The sequence below is a fragment of the Meriones unguiculatus genome, chromosome 9 (assembly GCF_030254825.1).
Source record: "Meriones unguiculatus strain TT.TT164.6M chromosome 9, Bangor_MerUng_6.1, whole genome shotgun sequence".
In the NCBI taxonomy this organism is placed as follows: domain Eukaryota; kingdom Metazoa; phylum Chordata; class Mammalia; order Rodentia; family Muridae; genus Meriones; species Meriones unguiculatus.
Window position 1 is genome coordinate 92,492,634 of NC_083357.1, and position 19,300 is coordinate 92,511,933.

General features: G+C 35.5%; 1 protein-coding gene across 2 annotated transcripts in view; it reads right to left on the minus strand.

Moving 5' to 3' along the window:
* The window catches only part of Klhl1 (kelch like family member 1), a 416,934-nt gene that overhangs the window by 15,623 nt on the left and 382,011 nt on the right, over positions 1 to 19,300 (minus strand). For both annotated transcript variants that reach the window (XM_060391518.1, XM_060391519.1), the window contains one exon: positions 9,148 to 9,360. In XM_060391518.1, coding sequence (XP_060247501.1) covers positions 9,148 to 9,360 — 213 coding nt within the window. The remainder of the gene's footprint in view (positions 1 to 9,147; positions 9,361 to 19,300) is intronic.

Genomic DNA, 19,300 nt, shown 5'->3' on the forward strand with positions numbered 1-19,300 from the left:
CTGAGACTGACATTCAACCAAGGACCATGTATGGATATAACCTAGAACCTCCACTCATATGTAGCCTGTGGTAGCTCAGTAACCAATTGGTTTCCCAAAGTGAGGGGAACAGGGACTATTTCTAACAGGAACTCGATGACTGGCTCTTTGGTCTCCCCACCCCCGAAGGGAGGAGCAGTCCTGTTAGGCCACAGAGGAGGGCTTTGCAGCCAGTCCTGAAGATACCTGATAAAACAGGATCAGATGAATGGGGAGGAGGTCTCCCTCATCAGTGGACTTGGAAAGGGGCACGGTGGAGATGACGGAGGGAGGGAGGGAGGGACTGGGAGGGAATGAGGGATCGGGACACGGCTGGGATACAGAGTTAATAAAATGTAACTGATAAAAAAAAAATTAAAAAAAAGTGTAATTAAAAAAAAAAAAAAAAAAAGAAAACTACCCAACATGTAAAAAGTTTCCCAGTCAGTTTAAGATTGATTTCTAGATATTCTTCAACCAAAAGGTATGGCCTCTCTCTCTCTCTCTCTCTCTCTCTCTCTCTCTCTCTCTCTCTCTCTCTTATTAGCATTCCGTCAATTTTGACAAGCCTGCTCTCGTTTAAGTAGATAATGGACGTACAGTACAGGATTATCATTCTACGACCACAGATTCAAAGAAGCTAAGTAACAAGGAGGGCATAGGGGAAGGTACCGGAATATCACTCAGAAGGGAAAGCAGAATAAACAGCAGAAGTGGCTGAAGAGAGGAAATTAGACAGGAGAAGGAACAGGAAGTTTGTGGTGTCCTCAGTAACAGTATCTTACGGTCTAGTTATGGTGGAAAACAAAGACAAAAACAAAAACAAAAACAAAAACAAAGCTTGTGTTTGGGAAACCTGGACAGTTTTTGGCCGCATTTGTTTTCCAAGGGGAAGTAGTTAACAGAGTGGTGCACAACAGGTTAAAGCTCTCTTAGCAACACACTGAGTACTCCACACTAAATGGAAAATCTATATTAACACGCCCACAACTGCCACAGCTCTTGCTACACTGAGTAAGAGACTGCAGATTTCTTTAATCATTTAGTAGCAGGGGTCATGGAGGCTGAAGAGGCCACTCTCTAACTAAATAGGACTCCTAGTGGAGGAAGGGGAACACCGACTCCCCTACAAACACTGCAACCAAAAAGAAAGTAGAGACTGAGGAAATCTGCAACCAATGATCTGCCTAACCTGGGACTCACCGCATGGGAGATAGCCAACCTTGTCATGATTAACTTTAAAGACTGCTATTAACTATTATTTTGTAAGAAACTTAAACCACCCTGTGTATTGAAATATGAGTTTACATTTCACTGTTTTAATTAAGACCAAACATAAGAATCAGTAATTTGAGAGGAAGGTTTTTGTTTTGTTTTGTTCATCTTATCATCTTCATCACATACCAGAAATCCTACAGTTCTCATATAGTTATCCCACTACCAAATGAAAAGATGAATTGTGGAATTAAAATAGATTAAATATGTGTCGAATTAGTGAATCTCTCAATTCTCATCACAGCAGCTTCTTTGAAGAATCACAGCTGGTCCACCTTCAGAGAATAAGTCTGTGTAGTGCTCAGTTGCACGGGTTACATTTACATGACAGTCCCTCCTCCTAAGTGTAAGGACTCTTGATGGAAGAGGGGGCATTAAAATTGTGAAAACAAGAGGCAATAGATGACAAAAACAAAACAGTATTCTAGGGCACACCTGGCCAGTAGCACTTAAGAACTTCCTCAGATTTGCTACAGCAAGAATGAGACCTGTGCAAAATCAAGCCAAACAAAACCCTAACATGAAAAAGGAAGGTGGTCATGAAGTCCTACCTTTATCTGTACCTGAAGAGACAGCTGGTGGCTACTGAAAGAGGAAAGGGAAAGCCTTTTTTTTTTTTTTTTTTTTTTTTTTTAAGACAGGGTTTCTCTGCATTGCCTTGGCTGTCCTGGACTCACTTTGTAGAAGAGGTTGGCTTTGAACTCACAGAGATCTGCCTGCATTTGTATCCCTGAATGCTCTGATTAATGGCTTATGCCATCATATCCTGGAAAATTAGTTTAAAAAACACCTATGATACAGTAGATAATTGTGTACGCATGCACATATTGGCAAATTGTTGGATATATTTAAGAAAAAAACAAATGAAATTGGGAGAGAATTGTAGTAAACAGGTATGGATTTGAAAGACACTTGACCAAAACATATTATATACATATGTGACACTCTCTACAGTAAAAGAAGAATAATTGAATCCAAATCATGTACGAATTTTATATATAATGTTTATAGTTACTAAAAATATAACTCATTTATGAATATATGTATACTTTCATATCTGACAGCAAATGTTGACTTAGATGATTGCAAATTTATCAAATAAACAAATATAGCTATTACCTCTGTGTTGACCTAAATATATTAATTAATATTTGTTTATGTTGTAAATTATTTTAGTGACTTGAGCAGACTTGAATCAATGTTTGTATTTTTTAAATAAACTATCAATATATTTTAATACTTGTTTATTGATTGTATTTCATTAAGACATAGCTATATGACTTTCACTTAATATTTGAAAAATTCTCTAAAATTTTAGTCACGGCTTTCCTCAGAAAATGTGTTGTTTTTTTTTTCAGTGCAGTTTATTCAGGAACCTTGAACAATCATCTGACCCTGGGGAAAGCCAGCCCACAGCTTAAATAGCCTCTGGGTAGCCAACCCAGGCGTGCCACGTGGGCAATGCAGAAAATGTGTGTTTTGAATGGAGAACTTAACCATACGACCATCATGAATATTAAGGGAAAGTTAATAAAAAATAGAAAATTACATACAAATATAGAATTTACTAATATATATACATAAATATATACATTCACAAAAAATCAAACAGTATAAATCTATCTATGGATCTATCTTATCAATAGAAGTTCATCCTTAAAGTATTCTTTTTTCTTTACCCATAAATATAATATAAATATGCATGCATTGATATAAATTACAGCTTATTTTAATTTACCCTAAGATACTTTATCTTGAAAGAAAATTTAGCTTTATTTTCTTAGAGTGTGGTTAATTTGAAAAGTAATACCTGAGTACTTACTCTGTGCTTGGAATTTTACCAAGTGCACAGATATTGAGATAAAATGGTAACCTTAGACATTGCCACCACGCAGAACTGAGTTTAGTGGAGCAGTAGATGAGAAAATAATTGAAAATAGGATAATGATTATATAAAGCAAAACCAACCCCTATCCTTTCAGGAGAAATTTACTTTATGAAAATAGTCTTCTGGCCACTACAATGATATATGTTTGAAAAGTAAAAAAATATGATGATTATATTGTAAAAAAAATATGATGATTATATTGTAAAAAATATGATGATTATATTGTAAAAAATATGATGATTATATTGTAAAAAATATGATGATTATATTGTAAAAAATATGATGATTATATTGTAAAAAATATGATGATTATATTGTACAGTTTAGCATAGTCTATCCATCTCCCTGCCCCAACTTCTCTTGATGGTAGATATCTTACTCAGATCTAGAGAGCACAAGACAAGATGGTCTTTTTCTATGACTAGCCAGCAGTGCTAATGGTGCTTCTGAGCACATTTTCTCATTCGCTTTTGTTTGAAGAGATAGAGCCCTGGTGGCTTACCTGTCTTCTGCTTATTCTAGATGCTAAGTACTGAATAAATAAATTGAAAATATAAGACGTAGAGAAAGGGGAATGAGGGAAGGAATACCGGGACACACAGATAAAAGTAAGGGTCATTGAGGGGATGTATGGTAATTCAATATAATAGAGTTGAAGCTGCCTAAAATATATATACATATATAAAGGCTATCTAAGTGAAATCATTGAATAATGGGGAGCCAGACCACCAACTGGCCACCTTTTGTTACCTAATGAAAATTCCAGTACCAAAATTTGGCTACATGTCTTTGAATTTTTGGTCCCCAAACAAGATAGGCAAATACCAAGGCTATTGGTTTCTTTCCACAAACTGAAGGCAACTCCCCATTTCTAAAGATGACATCTACACAACTAATTTAACATGGATAAATAGAACTGGTGTCTACATAGAGCCTTGATTTCTATGTTCTAGTGTCTTTTTTGCAGGAAGGTAGTCTGCAGGTTATCAAAAGCGAAACATGAACACCAAGCCAGCCAAAAACCCAATATCCACAATGGTATATTACCTGTATGATAGGTAATATAGCTAGAGCAATGGTGGTGCAAAACTAGTGGGACTAATGAACCAATAACTGATTGTATTTAAACCCAGTAATTCCCCCATATGAACCTAAACCCAATACTGCTTGGATGACCAAGAACATGAGTTAAGATAGAGAAGGGATTTAGGACAAAAGCAAATAAACCATCTAAAAATTAATGAAACAAACAACAACAACAACACCATAAGCATAGTAAAATGACTCTTCATGATATTCTCCTAGTACTCATAGATTAGTGCCTTATTAACTATCATCAGAAAGGTTTCACCCTGCAGCATATGGAATAAATGCAATGATCCACAGCCAAACGTTATACCAAGAGTGGGCCTTGGAACACTCAGGCCTGAATGGGATATCTCTATCAAACCCTTTCCCTTAGAATTCCTAGAACTCTGAAGTGGAGGTAGAAAGAGCCTGAAGAAACAGTGGACACCAGGAAAACAATGCCTTCTAAATCAAGCAGAGCTAGTATGAGCTAAGAGATTGAGGCAGCATGAGCAGGACTTGAAGTGGTCTCTATGACAGCCTCTACACATATAAGAAAAGTATCTTTAGAAAAGTATCTCATAGTCTTAAATTCTCCTAAAACCGAGTACATATTTTACAGTGAATTTTGTCAGTGAAGATCACTTATTAAAGTGACATTTTGTTTTAAAATAAACTTTAGTGTGTTGCCCACACTCTTTTTAGCTCACTATTTTCTTTCTCTACTTTTGTGCCTGCTCTGAGGTGCTGGTGTTCTTAATGCTCAATATGAACAATCACAGTAAGTATTATATAGATGCTCTTAACACCATCTTTGCATAAAGCATGTGTTTACATAAGAGATCATCTTGATATATATATATACAATATACATATATAAAGCAAAGTATTGTATACTAGACTATGATAGTAAACTAAAAGCACTGTTTACATTATATGCAGAAATAATATTTCAGAGGAACTGTTACACATCCTGATTTATTGATCACTTACATAAGAAACTGTCAATATGAAATTATGCTTTCTAATATGTGAAAGTGCTCTGAATCTGATAGGCATTGCAAATTTATACAAGAATCATGATAATGTTCTATGCCTCTTCATTACTAAAGCTATGCATACCCACTGAATGCCTATAACCTAAAATAGCTTTGTGTATTTAAATCTAATTTTGCTTGTTAAATGTATTTTGAGACTGAATTATTTATGCTTGTGTAAAGAAACAACATTTCATATACTATAGAGTAAATTGAGATAGATTTCTTTGAGGAAATATCAATTCATTACCATTGTTTACCTAAAGTATGTAAGGTAAAATTTGCTGACTCACCATATGCAATAATCCCTCCATTTTCCAAAGTATTTAGTACATGAAAGTAAATGCCTTTGAGATCTTTAATAATTCCAAAATATATGATTGTCTTAAATATTTACAAAAGATAACATCTATTGAATTACTGAATATTTCAGTGTAACAGGTGTAGATTTTTCATTTCACTATATTAGAGAATGTTTAATTGGAAAAAATAGGTATAGTATTCCCTTCTCTATCACACACACACACATATATATATGCTAAAATATAATATGTATGTATGTTTATATGCATATATATGCTTATAGATATATGTGTGTCTGTATTTATTATAGACAGTCATAAAGGCACAGTCTGTTTCAACGAAAAGCCATAATTTTCAACATTATCCCTTTATATGATCCAATAAATCTCATACATTTGAATATAGTTCATTTAATACAAACTATCTCTTGCCAATAAAAACATCTTTTATTTAAGAAAAAAGACTTTAAATGAGACAGCTCTTTCCTTTTCCACCTACTGTCCTTTGTACAAATGTAATTATTAAGAAAATATGTTTTAATAATTTAAAAAAGACAATTATCATATCTAGTACTATTCATGGAGCCTTTGTGTTCTGAAGATACTATGATCCCAATTCATTCAATCAGTTATCCAGTATGATCTGAAGAGAGTTATTTTGCCTGCAGGGCTCAGAATTTTTAGCTTTGTTGGTCTTCTTATGGAGCTCTTCGCTCTTCCGGGTCCTTCTATCGCCCAACCACCACCGTATTCCATAAGACTCCCTTCACTCTGCCCAAAATTGGGCTGTGAGTCTCAGCATCTGCTTCAATACCCTGTTGGGTGGAGTCTTTCAGAGGACCTCTTTGGTAGGATCCCATCCTGTTCCTGCTCTTCCATATCTTTAAAATGAGCAAACAATCTCCTGCTATGCCTCTCTCCTTTTTACATAAAGCTAAATGTCATCCACAGTACCAGAGTGACAATGCTGCAGACATGTATCATAAGTAAGGAATAAGATGGTATTGTACAACTTAGATTTGAAGGTTAAAACAGAATTACTAATCCTAACTAATAAACTAATTACCTTGATATCCCCCATGTTCACTTCTGTGTAGAAGAAGTTTCATGAATGTGTAATTAGAAAACTCACAGGCCTTACTAAGGACTTACCCAGTATTCATTCCATACCATCCAATAGTTCTTAGTGACCTAATCTCCCAACAAGCAAACAATATGTGCCAGTCTTATTAGAATAAGCTTGAAGTCATGGTACTCACTCATAACCCTGGCTTATCTGGTCCAGATTTTTCCAGACTTAAAAAGACCAGTTGCATTTCCTACATGAACTATGGTTATAGAAATTACATATTCTGAGTTGTTTTAAAATGGTGTTACAAAACAAAATACCTTATGACCCAGCTTTGAGTGTTTGAAATAGTATAACAACTAATACATAGACCAAATAGATAAAACAATTTCTTTTTTTTTATTCTTTATTAATTACACTTTATTCACTTTGTATCCTCTCTGTGGTTCCCTCCCACCTCTCATCCCAATCCCCCGCTTCCTCTACCCTCTGCATGCATGCCCCTCCCCAAGTCCACTGATAGGGAGGTCTTCTTTTCCTTCCTTCTGATCCTAGTCAATTAGGTCTCATCAAGAGTAGCTGCATTGTCTTCTTCTGGTAATGTTCCTTCCCACTCAGGGGGAGGTAATTAAAGAGCAGGCCAATCAGTTCATGTCAGAGACAGTCCCTGTTCCTATTACAATGGAACCTACTTTGACACTGAACTGCCATGGGCTACATCTGTGCAGGGGTCTTAGGTTATCTCCATGCATTTTCCTTGGTTGGAATATCAGTCTCAGGAAAGACCCCTGTGCTCAGATTTTTTGGTTCTGTTGCTATCCTTATGGAGTTCCTGTCCTCTCCAGATCTTACTGTTTCCCACTTCTTTCCTAAGATTCCCTGCACTCTGCCCAAAGGTTGCCCTTAAGTCTCAGCATCTTCATTGATAGTCTGCAAGGCAGAGCCTTTCAGAGGTCCTTTGTGTCAGGCTCCTGACTTGTTCCCTCTTTTCTCCTTCTTCTGATGTCCATCCTCCTTGCCTTTCTGGATAAGAATAGACCATTTTAGCAAGAGTCCTCCCTCTTGATTAGTTTCTTTAGGTGTACAGGTTTTAATAGGTTTATCTTATATTTCTATATGAGTGAGTATATACCATGTGTGTCTTTCTCCTTCTTGCATAGCTCACTCAGGATGATCTTTTCCAGATCCCACCATTTACCTGCAAATTTCATGATTTCCTTGATTTTTATTGCTGAGTAATATTCCATTGTGTAGATGTACCACAATTTCTGTATCCATTCCTCCACTGAGGGGCATTTGGGCTGATTCCAGCTTCAGGCTATCACAAATAAGGCTGCTACAAACATTGCTGAGCAAATGTCCTTATTGTGTACTTGAGCCTCTTTTGGGTATATGCTGGTATATCTGGATCTTGAGGAAGTGCTATTCCTAGTTGTCTGAGGAAATGCCAGATTGCTTTCCAGAGTTGTTGAACAAGTTTGCATTCAGCAAACTTTATTTCCTAATAAATGGCAAAGCTTTGTTCCAGTCATAATTTTAGAAACACTTCAATAGAAATGTGCTAGGGAAACTGGATGGACATTGGAAGAGGAAGAAAACAGGGAACAGGACAGGAGCCTACCACAGAGGGCCTCTGAATGTACCCATCAAGGTATTAAAGCAGATGTTGAGACTCATAGCCAAACTTTGGGCAGAGTGCATGGAATCTTATGAAAGAAGGGTGAGATAGAAAGACCTGGATGTGGCAGGAGCTCCACAAGGAGAGCAACAGATCCAAGAAATCTGGACACAGGGGTCTTTTCTGAGACTGATACTCCAACCAAGGACGATGCATGGAGATAACCTAGAACCCTTACACAGATGTACAGCATGGGAATTCAGGCTCCAAGTGGGTTCCCTAGTGAAGGGAACAGGGAAAGTCTTTGACATGAATTCAGTGGCAGGCTCTTTGATCACCTCCCATGATGGGGGTGTAGCCTTACTAGACCACAGAGGGAAGACAATGCAGTCAGTTCTGATGAGACCTGATAGGATAGGGTCAGAGGGAAGGGGAGGAGAATCTCACCTATCAGTGGACTTGGGGAGAGGAATGAGAGAACATGAAGGAGAGAGGGCAGGATTGGGAGGGGATGAGGTAAGAGGCTATAGCTGGAATACAAAGTGAATAAACTGTAATATATATATATATATATATACATATATTTTTTTAATAAATGTGCAGGGTACTTGAGTATCATGTGGAAATGTTGTGGCTTCAGGTTAATGGAAAAGTACAGGCAAGATGAAAAACTAAAAATAAAATGGAAAAATATTCATGTGCTAAGGAAGGAGATGGAAAGGAAAGAAGAAAGATGGGAGAGAAGATGGGAGGGAAGGTGAGTTGGGGGCGAGGGCGAGAGGGAGGAAAAGAGAAATTATGAACATTGTTCCAATAGTTACATTTGCTCTTCCAGAAGCGTAAGGTGTTTTCTTAGTGCCCTTGCGACTTACCTTTCCACATAGTCCAGGAGCCGGGAGCAGTGATTCGAAGCAGGAGCATCATGGCCGCCCACTGCATAGAGGAAACCATCACAGGTGGCCACTCCAACACCCCCTCTCCTCTTACACATCGGGGCACACATGCTCCACTTATTTGTGTGAGGATCATAATATTCCATCGAACTTAAGCAAGAACTTCCATCTCGGCCCCCGACTGAGTACAACCTGGAACCACAATCAGTAGAAACATTTATTATTACATTTTAGATGACAAAACCTAAAAACAAAACAAAACAAAAATGTGGATCTTGTTGAAGATAGCCTTACAAATGATGGGATTCTTGTTATCGTATCATGCAGTACTCTATGTGAAATCATATGAAAATAATTCATCTCAGGTTCTATGAACTTATAATTAGATTATTTATGACATAATGATTAAGCGGCAATGGCCTTAATTTGAATAAATAGTAAGGAATATTTAAAATCTATTTCAAAATGTAGAATAAGTTATAGTATACTGACCACAGTCTGAGGACTTTGATTATTTCATTTGGTATCAGTAATCATTCACAGGTACTGCATTGCAATGCTACAGTTTAGAACACTGAACAATTAAATACTCTAATGCGCGTTGTCATAACAACCATCTTCCTCAGTGTGTATTCTGTAGTATAAGCAAACTTCACAGGAAACTCGGGATACTGGTTTGAATGACTAATTGTAAAATTTACTCTCCTTTTGCTGTAGTTATTTTGTTGATAGAACTATAATAAGAAACTTCAAAAGCAGAGATTAAATGATTTTAAGATACATTTTACAACACTTCATAAATACTATTCTTCATCCTATGGCAAATCATGAAGACTTCACTTTGGCTTCAATTTATTTATTCATTTGATAATTTTGTGTGCCACATAGTATGTATACATACACTGAAAGAGAAAGATGTGTGTATACATCTGTGTATTGTGTGTATACACTAAATAGACAAAATGTTCTAAAATATCTGAAGTTTTACTGATGAATTAGAGATAGAAAACACACACACATGTATAAATATATTTGTGTTATATATATAAGTCTCTCTATATATATTTATATATATTTGTATATAAATATTTATATATATTTTTGTGTGTGTGTGTATATATATATATGGAAGCCTCCTAGTGCTACAATCAGAATCAGTGTCAAGAAAGCCTTAGTGGACATATGTAAAAATATAAAAATTTAGTAATATTTAAAAAAAATGTCAGCGTGGGAGACCGGAGGTTGAGGCTGCCGTGACCCTTAGAGTTAGTCAGGGTCAAGAAGAGCTGTGGGGCAGGTAGCTTTTACTTCCGATGGGAGCATCGAGGACAATTCCAGTAGAACAGATATCAAGAAAAGAAAGGTGTAGTTTGTTTATCTTTCAATATCGTTTTATATAAGTGATCTTTAACAACAAATATTATTCTTGCCCTTCTTTGTCTTAATTCTGCATTTTTTAGTTTCAAAATGGACAGCATTGTGGATTAGGGTTTGGAGGCTTCAGGTTTTTAACTTCATGCTCCAGTATTTTTTAAAAATTCTACAATATGGTGTTTCAGCTGATTTCAAACTACATATACCTTTTTTTCTTTTTTTTTTTTTTTACAAATCGTTTTAGGTTTCTCATGCTGTATGACATGCTAAACATTTCTGGTTGCCTGAGTGATCTCTGTGTGATTGTCATGCTTGATTACTCAGAAGTTGTCTGCTGACTCTCAATATTATAAAATAATAAAATTAAGCAGTAAGAGCATTATAAATGAAAAACATTGAACAATTTAGCCTGCAAAATCACCCAAGAAGTAAAATAATGAGCCAGAAGTTTTTATCATCCTGAATACTTCATAAAATCTGAATCCATTTGCTTCTAATTAATTTAAGTTGAACATCTATCTTAAAGAAGTACTCTATAATTCTGAAATATTGCCAAAATGTAACTAAATATGCTTTGTAGAAATGCTTCATAATTGCCTACATGAAGGGCATATAGCATATAGCTTGTGCATTGAACGTATGACAGGAGTCGACCACAAAAGGCCTCTGAAAGAGTCTACCCAGCAGTGTTTCAAAGCAGACACTAAGACTCATAACCAAACCCTCGGCAGAGTGCAGGGAATCATTTGAAAGAAGGGGAGTTAGTATGATATGGAAAGGATAGGAGCTCTACAAGGACCAAATATATCCAGGCACAGGGTCTTTTCTGAGACTGACACTCAACCAAGGACCATCTATGGATATAACCTAGAACTTCTGCTAGGATGTGGCCCGTGGTAGCTCAGTAACCAAGTAGTTTTCCAAAGTGAGGGGAACAAGGACTATTTCTAACAGGATCTCAAGGGCAGGCTCCTTGACACCCCCCTCCCCCCAGGGGAGGAGCAGTCCTGTTAGGCCACAGAGGAGGACTTTGCAGCCAGCCCTGAAGATACCTGATAAAACAGGGTCAAATGAAAGGGGAGGAGGTCCTCCCCTATCAGTGGACTTGGAAAGGGGCAGGGAGGAGACCAGGGAGGGAGGGTGGGGTTGGGGAGGGAATGAGGGAGCTGGATACAGCTGGGACACAGAGTTAACAAAATGTAACTAAAAAGAAAAATAAAATTAAAAAAAAATTAAAAAAAATCATATCACATTTTCTCTAATGCTTCAGATGATCTGAATTTAAGTTGCTCTGCTTATACATATACATGACATAAACTTATTTCACTAATCAGATATCTAAGCCTAGCCTACCAAATGACATATTTGAGGATATGCCATAATCTACAGAAGAAACCAAAGATAGTGTGCATCTACTAGAACTAAATCACGATCCTTCTCTGAGTATCATGCCAATACAGACTGTTAAGGATTTGAACAGTCGATCAGTCTTTCAAAGCTACAAAGTGAAGCCCAGGACCTTAAGGCTGCATTAGTATATCCACTTACTCACTTACGTGTGCATGCACACACACCCCCACACCCCGTAAAATTAATACCAGATGTTAGAAAAAATAATAGCTGAAAAGACATTGTATTTATCCCAAAAGACCTTTGAGAAAACTTGGTGGATTAGAATTCATTAAAAGAGATAACAGCGCTTTTCTTTTCTACTGCATGAATGCATTATGAAAATTGGTGCTTGTTTTCCACAACAGAAAAAAAAAAAAAACAACAAAACTAAACCAAATGAGTGCTTTGTCAGCATACCTAGTCAATCAAATTTATTTATAATCTATTTATTTCTAGACAAATATTAAATGACCAAGGACTAAGGTATAAAAATAAACAAAAACAGCAATTTATTGTATTTATCCCCCAAACTGTAATAAGCAAAGAATAGAAATTACACAATTTGAGATCCTAGAATCATGTTACTCTGCACAGACTCTCATGAAAAATGAGCAAATGCGTATCCTCTCAAATGCCATTCTCAATCTATTTAATCATAGTGCAGACTCCCTGCTTGCTTTCCCTAAGAGGACAAATTAGATGGTGAGACTGAAGAGCAGAGAAGTTTCTAATACTGAGGTAAATGACCTGACAACATTCAGAGTGACAGCTGACAGTTTCACAGCTAGAAAGAAAACATGACAATTTCAAGTTAGCACTGAAAGCTGAGTAAAATCTGTAGGGTGAAGAAATGCAGGGGCAGCGTTTCACACAAGGCAAGAATTATGGCTTTGGACACAGGTGATGGAAGGTAACAGCAGGTTATGTATAAAATGTGACAGAAGTTTAGGAAGAATGGGATCGAGTGATGCAGGATAAAAAAGATGAATATATGGAGCTGAAATTTGCTTTGAATCTACAGGAAATGGCCCCAAGATTTTTGTTTAGTTTGCTATGATTATTAAGCAGCACATATATCTTCTATGCTAGAGTTGAAATAAGATATGAACAGATAGCTGATTTTAGCAAACTTTCATGCTTTCCCGAGAATAACAAGATTCTGGATTTTCCCCATTATTTTCTGTTACTTCTGTGTCTAATTAGCATAAAGTTGATTTTGCATTATGATTAAGGATCAAATTTCCATTCCTTCATATTTAGTTAATTAATGCATATTTAAGACAGTACTACTAGTTTTATATTCTATCATATAAACTACAGCAGCTCTGGGAAATAAGTCCTGTGTTGTTAAGATACAGGTTCAAATGTTGACAGAAGTAGTATTTTAGTATTAAGCCTCAGGTTGTTCATTCTCACTTTATTCATTTATTTCATCTTCAATTTTAAGATCCAGTTTTGATCTCATATTATATAGTGAAACTGGCATTGAACTCACAGCAAGCTTTCTGTTTTTGCCCCTTGGGTTCTAATGTTAGAGCCATGCAACAGAAAGCCTAATTCTTATTTTCAGTCTTAGCTACATCATTTCTCCGTTAAAAGCGTGAGATTTAAGCCTCTTTTTAATCTGCTAGGTAACAGATGCTAACAGAAGACCAATGTCCAGGGTTTTCACAAACATTGTTAATAAAATTAAGGAAGATTCTAAATTACCATTTCACAGTCACTCCTTTTCTAATGATGATGGAGAAAGACTAAGGTTGAGAATTCATAGTCATTGAGTTTGCTTCCTGCCTGAGAACTCTTGAGTTTAGGACATGCTAATTAAAAGACATGTGAATTAAAATTGGAGCTTAAAGTGACTTGTTTAAGGAAAACTGTACTTTCATTTCAGAAACAAATATGTTCTCTGCCCTAAGGAAACTTTCTTACATGCTTCTTGTTTCACCATGAAAATGTGGGGGTGCACAAAAGGCATTCTTACTTGTTTGAAAAAATACCCACTCATTCTTAGTGCCCACAGAGTATTTTCTAGTATTATTCTGGTCCAAGGTAGTTCCAGGTTAGAGAGCTGCATGGAAGAAGCGGCAAAATGAAGGAAAGACAGATACAGTACAAATTGCCTTTAGAAACCTTTTGTGTTATATGGGTTACTTACTGACTTGCTTTTACAAAATTGTAGGCACATAAAAATTCATAACCAGTAAGATTCTAGAAGACACTAATTATTTCAGATGGTCATTCATATCCATGACTAAAAATCTGTGCCTAGTTGTCATAAGAAAACAAGTAATTGGTTCTTCTTTGCAGGGTGACAGATACTTTACAATAGGAAGCTCTGATACAAAAACAGCAGGGGGACAACAAAAGGAGTAAACTGTCACAGGGAGGGCCTTGAAGTTTCTACTACAAATCTAAACACTTTTTGTTCTCTATGTGTCCAAGAAAGTCATGGAGAAAAAGTTTAAAAAATCCAAGTAGAAAGATTACTTTAAAGAAGGTATACACCTTCTTTAAAGTTTAATATAATTTGTTGTATATAAAAATTGTTTATATAAAAATTTGTTTTTTGTATCCATTTTGTATCCCCCCATACGCCCCTCCCTCCTCCCCTCCTGGTCCCACCCTCCTGCCCCTTTCTGCATACAAAATGAATAAAGTGTAATTAATAAAAGTTAAAAAAAAGAAAAAAATCATAAAAAAAATTGTTTTTACTCTTGTATATATATGAGTATATGTTTTACTCGTATATATACTCATCATATATATATATATATTTGTTTTTACTCATATGTACATTTATGAGTATATGAGTAAAAACAAATTTTCCTTCATCAGTCACAATAGCTCAGTACAGCAGAAAGGTGAGACTATTGTGTCTGACTATGAGGCTGCAGACTGGAGAAGCATGTGTGACCTGTGCTGAAGACAACATCTTTCATGACCGAAGCTGGCAGTGACTGACAGTAAACAGAAAACTGATTTGTACTTGTCTTTCTTTTGTGTTTGGTGGTTTTGAGGCATGCTTCATCAAGTCACCCTTTTCATTATTGGCTTGTTTCATAGACACCCAGCTCCTTTGAGCAAATAGTGATTTTATTCAAGCTGAGAAACAGATTATTTGGCAAGATAAAACAGATATATAGAAATTAACCAATATTAGGTCTTTATTTTAAACCATTTTTATATTTCTATATGACCTGTGGCATGTTGTCTATCCAAATTTTTGCATCTGATTATTTATATCAAACTTAGTTTGTGTTTTTTACTTTGCATACTCTTGACCTTGGCAGAGATTGTGATCTGATGTTGGAATGCTTCCCTACTTGCTAAGAATTAGATAATTCAAAAGGTATCACCTGGGCTAGGATGTAGGTCGTTTGTATGTATGTATGAAGGACAAAGTTTGTTACCAAGTATTCTCTCCAAAACGTAGGATGCTAATGTCAAAAATGCAAAGGTCAGTATTCATAACACACTGAATAAAAAGACTGACTATTCCTAGGGATGTTTGAAGTCCCAGAAATTTATAGATAGAAACAAAAGTTTCAAGAGTTCAATATAATTTCTAACTCCAAGGCAATTTTTATCCTATTTTAAAAACAAATTCACTGGAAAGTTAAACAAAATATTTTCCCAGTAGATAACATATAAATCTCCCTTGTCTATTCGTAAGATTCACTAAATGACCATTTTTTCATTTTCTTCTATTTATTTTGTTCTTTTTTTTCTTTTAAAAAAATGCATGAGTCTTGTATAGGTTAAAACAATTTTAGGTTCTCACTTTGAGCAAAATAATAAAAGTTTTGATTATAAAAAGAGAATATTCCCCAAGAAGTACAATGCAAGGGATTGAAGATTAAGAAACAGAAGTCAGTATTGAATCATAGTACAGATATTTATACGCTGATTGTCCTTTCATTATTCTTGAGCTAAATGTTTCCATTGAATGTAAATTACCATAGTTAGCAGAATAATGAAAATGATGTTTCAAGAGAAAGGAAGAGTCCATGATGAAATGTGAAATGGATCGCATAGTTTTATTTTTCTTATGTTTTCCAGATGCTACAGGGAAGTTGACATATATTTTAAGAAATTCAAGCCAGTGAATGCTATTCAGATTGTATCAATAGCTAAATTGCATGATATTATAAAAACAAGCAAACAAGTAGAAATATGTTTAAATTTAACAAGAATGCAAAAATTCAAGCAACAAAACCAAGGTAGTGCTCAAAGAAGAAATAATAGACACATATAGTTTGTGCAATCTATATACACACATTAGTACACTCTTTTGGACATTGGAGAGTCTAAGATCATGACAAACCCTCATGCTACAATGTTAATAAATCTTCAGTTACATTTTTATTTGTAAAACAAATCTGTCTTGCTAATCAAAGATGATTAAGATTATCAATTAACTTAGTATATGTTATTAGAAGATTCATTCATGGATTCAGTATTGCATTACAACCAATGAGATCTGTAGAACGCATTAGTTTTAAACTTTAGGCAAATTTCTTATTTTTTCAGAAGATTACTGCTCATTGGTATTTATGATTTTTAATTGGGAGAATTATAAATGTCAAACATATAACATTTAGATATAATAGCACATTAGTGATATGCAAAAATAAAATGAAAACTTCCATTCATAGACTTGAGTAAAAGCTCAAAAAGTCATAAGTGAAAGTATTCTCTGCAATGGATTTGAAGTGAAGGATCATTTGTAAATATATTTTTGTCTGACACAAGAAAATCACCTAAATATTAGTAGAGTCATCAAACCACAGAGACTTGAGGCTGTCTCAAACATATTAAAATATATTCTAGTTGCATGAAATGATTCCTGAGTCAGAACTGCATTGCTTTGATTTACAAGACAAAGATGATTGCAAATATAAGATGAAACCATTTAAAATAGTTTCATATAAAAGTACTTTTTGAGGGGATTTTTCGTAGTTAAAATGTAAACAATGCCAAGAAAATAATTCAAAATAATATTAGTATCTCACTTTCTTATTTGGCATGAATGACAATGTCTGAGTAGTGAAATTTCAAAACACATTATGAATCCTGAATGAAAAATTAACTTGTTTAATGACAACTGGAAGGGGGGAGAGAATGTGTAGTCTTTCATTTACAACATGTGAAAATTGTGACTAGATTCTCCATATACATATATTTCTGTTAGGGTTAGAAAACATTTACTTTAACATACATATAATAATATATAAAAGAACAAACTCATAAAAAGTAATAGCTCTGATGCAAAGAAATTTGCAAAAATAAAATAAAATAAGCAGAGCATTCAAACATCAATGTCTGTGTTTTAATTGCAAATTAATGAAATAAATAAATTAAAATAATGTTGCATGCAGAATGCTAAATAGACAGGGCCAGAAAAGAAATCCCCTGTGATACAAAATAATCAACACTGAATATACAAAACAAAGAAGAGATAACAAAATATGCAAAAGAAAAGTACCAAGTTACAAATAAACACAGACTCATTTGACAAAACACTTAGCAATGTAAGTGTCAAATATCATTGCTATAAAGGCAGATACAAAGTATTATTTTAGTATATGTTTCTCTTCCCATAAAACTTATAAGTAAACATTAAATAAATTCACACATTTCCTTAATAAGAAGTTATTATATAGACATACATGACTTATGTACCACTTTGGTTCTGTGCATTTAATACGTGAACAACTACTTAACCTGAAAAATATTCAAAAGATATAAACCAATGTTAATAAACTGAATCATCTCTGACAACATTTTACATCATTACATACTTAGAGAGAACTTGTATTTAAAATAATCATACTGCTATATTCTGAAGAAAATATTTCAATTTAAATATTCCACAACTTTTTTTAAGCTGAAAGGCAAATATTTACTCACAGGTTAAGTCTTAAGGATGATTTTGGTGTGTGTTTTTGAACATATATGGTTCATTCTTATATTTATATACATAAGTTTCACATAAAAAATAAAAAAACAAAGAATATGAAACTTAAAAATACTTCCTCTGAAGTAAACTAGAGTCTTAGTATAATATTAAAGTCTATTTCTACATATGTATATATTCATCTGTGAATTGATTTTTATATCTAAAATTATCTGAATGAAATTAAGAGTATGGTTTAGGTCTAAAGTAAACCAGCCTGATGTAACTTAAAAGTCGTGAAAATAGAAGGCTGTAAATGCTCCCCCTGGAATCTGAGTGCTGACACACCAGTGAACGCAAACCAGTGTTACAGCCCTTCCTTTAAGTCACCCTGTGGGCAATTGCCTGGGACTGGCAGGTCCAAAGCTGCTCCCTGGTGGTCAGCAGCTTGTTATGGTCAGGTGGGCTTCAGCGCAACCCAGGCAGCCAAGCCTAGGGTTCAGGGGCAAATCTTTCAGGGTGACAGGGGATTCCTTCTGTCATCCCTTCAGCCAATCTTTGGTGAAATAGATTGGGGTTGCCTCCCTTTATTTCATGTAAAACAGGGGCTTGTAAACCTTGGACAGCCAGAGGGGTTTGGGGGTGAATGCCTTTGCTTCACTAGGACTACTTCATTTACATGCAGCAGCACACTCCTAATGTAAGGAGGGGAATGCAGTACTTACTTATCCTCAGGGAGAGGTAGGGGGAGAAGAATTCTAGGTACAGTTAAAGATATTGAAAAGGTCATTGATTGAAAGTTAATCAATCATTAGCATTGGGGAGGGGTATTTCCAGGAATCCTAGGTGCACGATGAATGGGCCCCTGATTTTGAAAGGTTGTAATCTCCTTGCCTTTTATGTGACACTCCTTAAAGGAACTGGGATTTCCCAGATCAGGTGGAGAGGAAGGAACCCAGCTGAGAAGGGGAGTCCATCATTTAGCCTGGAGCTTAGCGGCTATGTGGTCATCCCAGACTTAGACCTTTAACACCAGAATCAAAGAACAGCAAACAACTTTCCATCAAGAATGTGAAATTATTTCCACAACTGTCCCTGACAAATGCACCAGATTAAGCAACTATCATCAAAATATCTTCATTTTTCGGCTCTGTTTGTCTCCTTTTGGAACTACCAGACCCTCCGGGTCTTTCTATCTCCCCCTTCTTTTATGAAATTTCATACATTCTACCCAAAGTTTGGCTATGAGTCTCAGCCTCCTCTTCGATACCTCAATCAAAACTGAGCCTTGGGGGCTCTGAAGAGAATGATACCCCAACTAAGGACAATGTGTGGAGAGGACCTGAAACCCCAGCTCAGATGTAGCCGGTAGATTCAGTATCCTAGTGAGGTCCCTAGTAATGGGAACAGGGACTGTCTCTGGCATGAATTCAGTGGCTGACTCTCTGATCACCTCCCCCTGGGGTCCTG